The sequence below is a fragment of the Macrobrachium nipponense genome, chromosome 16, assembly GCF_015104395.2.
Source record: "Macrobrachium nipponense isolate FS-2020 chromosome 16, ASM1510439v2, whole genome shotgun sequence".
Taxonomy (NCBI): domain Eukaryota; kingdom Metazoa; phylum Arthropoda; class Malacostraca; order Decapoda; family Palaemonidae; genus Macrobrachium; species Macrobrachium nipponense.
The window spans coordinates 33348378-33355877 of NC_087209.1; the positions used below are offsets into that span (position 1 = coordinate 33348378).

General features: G+C 34.4%; 1 protein-coding gene across 1 annotated transcript in view; it reads right to left on the reverse strand.

Annotated features, from left to right (window-relative positions):
* The window catches only part of LOC135195648 (forkhead box protein F1-like), a 118154-nt gene extending 110877 nt beyond the window's left edge, over positions 1-7277 (reverse strand). Inside the window, exon 1 of the mRNA XM_064222022.1 lies at positions 6047-7277. Coding sequence (XP_064078092.1) covers positions 6047-6926 — 880 coding nt within the window. The 5' untranslated portion in view covers positions 6927-7277. The remainder of the gene's footprint in view (positions 1-6046) is intronic.
* Positions 7278-7500: the final 223 nt, after the last annotated feature.

Sequence of the window (7500 nt, forward strand, 5' to 3'; positions counted from 1 at the left end):
TCAAAGTGCAAGGAAGTATCTCCCATTTTTCCTAACCGTTTATTTTTTCCGTGTCAAGCATTATTATTATTATTATCATCATTATTATTATTATTATTATTATTATTATTATTATTATTATTATTATTATTATTATTATTATTATTATTATTATTATTATTATTATTATTATTATTATTATTATTATAAGTAATGGCTACTTCAGCAGCGTTACGCTTGTAGAGATTCTTCTCTACTTTTCGAATAGCGGCTTTTTCTGTGCTACTTTAACAGACTAGTAGAGGGCCAAATGAGGTCATTCTCAATGGTGTATATATTTCTATTTACAATCTTACAGATAAACTATGATACCATACTTATCAAAGTCAGTAACGATTTCTCTCTCTCTCTCTCTCTCTGCTCTTCTTTTCTTTTCTTTTTCTCTCTCTTGTCTCTCGTCTCTCTCTCTCTCTCTCTCTCTCTTTCTTTCTTTTTTTTCTTTATTATTATTATAATTATTTTATTATTATTATAATTATAATTATTATCATTTATAAAATATCACCAACTGTAAGTCAGTTATTCAGTATCCGTCAAAAGCTTAACTTCCATATATGAGCATGTATGTAAAACTCCTAATTACAGTTCATTTTTCAAGATTAACAGAAACTTGCTTTATGTTCTGTTCATTTTATTTTTTCTTAATCACTAAAAGAAATTAAGCTAAATCTGTGGCTGTCACAACCATTTTGCGCTCTCTCTCTCCTCTCTCTCTCTCTCTCTCTGCACACGAATTCGATATTCCTTCCGGATCTTTTATATGTTTTTGTTATCTCTGTATTTTCAGTACAACTCCTCTTGCACTGGATGAATAAATAATTAAGATATAATTGCCAAATACCTTGCATGAATAGTTGGAACGTTGCTGCAAGAGATGATAATAATAATAATACAAATAATTAAATTACATTAATCAAGTATAAAACAGTAAGGGACGCAAAGAATATTGTTTTTTCTCTTGGCTAATGCATCGAGAATTTTTTTTTATCTTTTATATCTTTACTCTCCAAAACTACAATGAATTTAATGGTTAAGACTAAAAAGTTACTTTGAAATTATTCAAAATAATATTATGGAAAACGATTAGAAAATTACATTCCATAAGACTGCATGTATCTATCTAAACATCAGTCTTTCTGTACAGACGTATAAATGGCATATATGAATTACGAAGGATTCTCTCCCAACAATTGCAAAGGCCTGAACATTTAGGCGCCATCTGCGGCCAATCGGCGATACTGTTATAGTTGAAATGGGAATCCCTAATCATCCCTAATCAGTTCTCTTTGGTCATAAACACTATGCAAACATCCGGGGATTGTCGGTGCCTCGATTCAACTTGGCACTCTCCCTACGACAACATGCCACCGTCAGCGCTCCGTCCCTGGCACTCTACAGGCGCCGGGGAAGAATATGATTTGCATCTTTTTTATTTTATTTATTTACTTTTTTTTTGCATTTTCATTGGCATTATATTGAATTTTATTTTAATGTTAGAAACGACAGCGTCAGGCCACTGGCTTCGTTTGTACAATAATGTTTTCTATCTAGAGTTTTTTTTATATATAAATTCTCTTGTCGTTGTAAGTCGCATATTTTTGTTAATGGCAACTCTTATTAGTTATCAGTTCTGTTGATTTAGCTACTGAAGAAAAAACCGTTGCTCATATTTGAACTGACACCGCTGACGGTATCAGTAATATCTGTACGCTGATTTTAAAATGAACTTATTTACAAAGGTGATCGTATTCACCTTAAATTCAAATAACTAAAAATTAACATAACTCATCGAATTTCAAGTGACAATATTACTAATGTTATCATGAAAATCGTAATTGCTTATATGAAGTGATGGGTAAACACGAGCAAAATCAAATCGTGCGAAGAGTCGACGGGTGATCAGAGGACGATACCTTGTCATTCGTGGCACTAAATCTTTTTAAATCGTTGCACCTTTTATAGAGTTCATTACTTTATTCTTTAATAAACAGGATGGGGTCAGTGGTGTTTATCAAACTAGCACAGATTATCGTCAGCGTGCAAAACATGATGTTATGAAAATTCATTTGAAGACTTGACAGAATCTGTGGAAGGTCCGAAGAATAGGCGATTTCTTATAAGCAATGACTTTTATCGTCTTGAAACTGATTTAGGGTTTAATTTAGGTAAAATACCTGCAGTAAAACGAAGTACTTACTTACTTACTGTTGTATTTTTCTGTGATTTTTCTTATTTGATAGAGAGCTTTTCTATTTGTGTTATATAAATGCATATAACTATTTGAAAATGTAGATATCTAATTATATAGGTAAATCTTCATTAGAAAATCACAGTCAGTATTTAAATTAAGGTTTAGAAAACATTTCCAGTGATCTAGAATTAATATGCTGTCTTACGTTTATGTTATTCTTTTATGTGCCTTAAAGGGCACACATCGTTCTACGTTCATTTAAAATGTTTCTTCTATTGTAACATGGAATGTTGTTGAAAAGTCCAGTAATCAGGAAAATTGTAGAATCTACATTATAATACAAACCGACACCTAAAACCAAATTATTGCTGGTAATGTTACCATTTTTAATATTTTGTCAAATCCACACTTCATCGGTACCTTAATGTATTTTGGACAATGTTCATTACTGTAGGTTAAAGCTCTGACATTTTATATATCATACTTCCAACGATCAGTTTAACATCTAACTGCCGAAGCAAAGGATAAAAACAATGCCACCTTCATTTATTTGTCGTCATTGAGTGTGGTTTAGCGGAGGAGGTATTGCAATTATGCCAGGCTTTGAACATCAGGTTTTATTCATAGTGTTTGATATTAAAACTGTATAAAAAACTTTGGAATCGTCTAGAATTAGAAATATGTTTTTAATAAATTCGCATAACCTTTTACACTCTCATATATTGGTCTACAAATAACCCTGAGTATCGAATTCATTTTACCCAAAGGAAAATCTTTAGGAAATGCATCTTGCTTGAAACTTTAACCGGGTAGATGCATTTACCACATAATGAGGTCCTTTAGTTTTAAGTCATTCCAAGAGTAAAGTGGAGATTCAATATAAAGAGGGTATTTGTTACTAATATATATATATATATATATATATATATATATATATATATATATATATTATATATATATATATATAGTATATAATATTCCATTTATATATTATTTTTTGTATATATATATATATATATATATATATATATATATACATATATGCTATATATATATAGTATAGTATGTATATATACATATATATATATTTTGTATATATATCTATATATCTATATATATATATATATATCGAAAAATTTATATGTAAGTGTGTGTGTGTGTGTGTGTATAAGGGGTTATGTGTTTGTAATGAGCTCCGTGGTGTGATCGGTAGTGTCCTCTGCTACCAGGCGAGATTACCCAGATTCATAGCCTAGGTGAGGAGGGGCTGATGGCCTTGCTCCTTTGGTCACTCACTCTGCCATTCCTGACCTGAACAATGAGATGTGTACCTGGAAGATCTTTGATGGCGGATGGTGGAGGGCTCTTATGTTCTGTAATTGTCCAACAGATGCAGTAATGCAAAAAAAATAGTCTAAGCAAATATTCTATCGAATAACGTAGAATTATTAACTAACAAAAAGGGCGTGTTTAAATTCGTTCTTTTTCTCGTATTTTCTCGTAATCCCAAGTTGTCAGGAAGACTGTTAATCTTTTTTCGATGCAATAAATGCATTATCCTTACCGTATGTAATATATATAATATATATAAATAATATATATAATATATATATATATATATATATATAGATAGTGAGAACTTAATTAATTATATAAATATAAAATATATAATATATAGTATATTTAAACTTGCCCTCTAGTATATAAATATATACATATATATATATATAATATATATATATATATATATATATATATATAAGTGAACGTTCTTTTGCTGTAATTCAACAGTACCCTATGAAGGCAAAAAGGCCCATAGAAATACTCAATACACTTTCAACCATATATTTCAGATACTTCTTCTGTATCATTGTTCATCACTGAGCAGGGATACAGAAGTATCTGAAATATATGGTTAAAGTATTTTTATCGGTCTTTTTGTATTCATAGTGTACTGTTGCATTATATACATATATATATATATATATATATATATATATATTATATATATATATATATATTTTTATTATATATATAGATAGAAGATAGACAGATAGATAGAATAGATATGTAATATATGTATATATACATATATATATATATATATAATATATATAAATATGTGTGCGTTGTATGAAAAGTTAGCTTTATTTGAAATTCATGGGTGGGTCAGTATTACTACTCATAATTATAGATACAGAACGAATATGTTTATTATTCTTTGAAAAATGTTCCCACAAAAACTCAGTTATCGTTATTGTCATCAAACTAAATTAATTTCTTAGCAGTTATCATCTTATTTTCTTAATTAAATGAATCGCCAGATAAAAGCACTTAATTTACAAATTGAAGAGATGGACGTAAAAGAGTGTATCTATTATTATTATTTTATCATTAATCATAGGTCTTGATTTGTTTGCAGAACTTATGATTCGCTGTGTATTATTTCTATGAGGCAGGCCATTTTCTTGGGCAAATAATAGCACATTGGTGACGATGATTGGAGAATTATTATTATTATTATTATTATTATTATTATTATTATTATTATTATTATTATTATTATTTCGACTTTTGGCCTTACAGCAGTCCGAATAGACACAGTAACGTTTTTCCGGTTTAACATTAGTTCCCACAAATTACCGTTCTCTGAATACTATGCAGGGTTTATCTTTAGCGTGATTAATGTCCAGATAAAAACTAAAGACACAGGCTGAAATAAAATTTATTATTATTATTATTATTATTATTATTATTATTATTATTCTTATTATTATTATTAATTATTATATACACTCTTTTGCTTAATTTTGTCTACATAAGAATAAATTATCATATCTCTATTAGTACGTTATTCTAATTATTTTTGTAAAACTTGAAGTGGAATTTTTGTTTCCCGTATTTGCCTATAATTTGTAATGAGTCAAAAAATACGTAAGTCAAACGTTCCCATGGAAAAATAGTGGAACTACAGCTCGTGCTCTATGCATCAAGAAGTACTAAATGGAAAGTGCATAAGTGAATGATCTTACCCAAAATATTGAATCATTATTTATGAATAAATCCTGGATCAAAGATGCAGATTAGGAAATTGCTTACGTAATCTGATGATAGAAACTTCCTGGTTATGTGTTCCTCGGTGCTATTACTCTCTTCTCTCCTCTCTCCTCTCTCTCCTCTCTCTCTATCTCTCCTCTCCTCTCTCTCTCTCTCATATAAAGGAGTGTTGCTAAACGTGTCGATTTTAACACGGGCACGGAAATGAATTCTGAACAGAAAGGAAGAACGATCGTTGGGTAAGAAATCTTATATTAAGTGGGATATTGAATCAGATAAGAAATAGGAATGGTGATAACCGACCTCGTTGGTTGTGTAACATTTATGTTTTAATCAGTGAGACTGATGAAATTATTTATTTATATTAATGTTATGTTTCATTTTCGCTTAATAATGGGTTTCAATTACTTTTGCCATGACTACTTTGATTTCTTGGTTCATAAGGTGTATTCTGTATTGTATTTGGCCTGTGCAGATTCTCTCTTTCTCTCTCTCTCTCTCTCTCTCTTCTCTATATATATGTATATATATATATATATATATATATATATATATATATATATATATATATATATATATATATATATATATATAATATTGCATGTGTGCTAGTTTTTTTACTTGTCCGTCTGTCTGTCTGTTGCCGTTTCATATAGAATTTTTATAGATTTCTCTCATATACATTATACAATTTCAATATGCGAATAAAAATCGCGTTGCAATTTCACGTATCATATAGCCTACTGTTCGTTTCCTCACCTGAGGGGCTGTTGCTCTGTTTAACGTAACCGGCCGTGGGCGTGAGGGTGGGTGTTGTGTTGGGTGTGAGAGCAGACCACATATCCCTATCGGCAAGAGCGCCCATGGGCGGCAGAGGCGCCGCTGGCGTCATACTCGTATAAACACCGGGAGACGTTGGTGGGTATTCTGCGACCGTTCCTCCTCCACCGCCGCTGTAGGAGGGCAAGCAAGACGATGCCCCGTACATATTACCGCCGTAGGAAGTCGGTACTTGTGGGTATCCTGTTGTGTAATCCTGGTATGATGGGTACTGGGCATACTGTGTCGCAGGTGGAAGCTGAGTGCCGCAGACATCATAAGGGGTCGGTAAACTGGGCGCTGGCCCTTGGTAAAGCGGGTAGGGCTTCATGGCCTGCACTTTCCGGCGGAACCCTCTTGGTCGGCGTCGGAAGGAGCCTTCTTCGAACATCAGCTCTGCCGTAGGATCTATGGCCCAGTAGTGTCCTTTACCGGGACGCCCCATCGACTTGGGAAGCTTGATGAAGCACTCGTTGAGCGACAGGTTGTGCCTGACGGAGTTCTTCCATCCGGTGTAAGAGCCCCTGAAGAAGGCGAAGCGCTGCTGCAAGAACTGGTAGATTTCCGACAGAGTCAGCCTCCTCTGCGGGGAGCTCTGAATGGCCATCACAATCAAGGCTATGTAGGAGTAGGGCGGCTTTTCCTGCCGACGGGCGCCGCCTCTCTTGCCGCCGCTCGAAGTCTTTTCGCTGTTGACCGCCGGGGCGGTGTTCCCGGTAGAAGGGTCGCTATTCACCTCGGTGATGGGCGGCGCGGGGACATCTTCCGTGGGCACCAGTGGCGCCAGGGCGGCCATGGTTCCGTCTTCTTCGCCTTTCATGGCCACAGCGTTGGCCAGCAGCGCCAGATCGCCGAACTCAGCCGTTGTAGCTACACTCCTGAAGTAGTTCTGGCAATCAATTTTTTCCTCCTTCGTTATTCCTACAGTGAGTGTCAACGGAAAAAAAATTTCTTATCGTAACTATATCTTTCTTGCATTCGATTGCAAATTGACACATGCACACAAAACGAACGCACGCACATACGTGTGGTCTCGAAGGCTAAAATATTTGAAAACAAATACTCGCTTAGGTTCGTTTTTTTTTTCTTATTTTTCTTATGGAAAAGTCGGCGTCGAAGAATGCGACCGAGAGAAGTTAATCTCAGATCACAATCCGCGCTAGGTCGGTTTGGCACTGATGGGTCAGGTCGCAGGCAGGTGAAGGTGCCGCTGCCACCCAGGAAAGGACCGCCCAGTTGGCACCCAGCAAAGACCTCCCACTGCGCATGCGTTGCCGTGGAAGGGCGGAGCGATTTATGAGAGGCAGTAAAATGCCTTGGCTGTTACCCTGCTGTTTTCTTCGTTCGCCCCGACGCTGATACTCGGCGATGCCTGGGTTTGCCTCGGAGAGAAA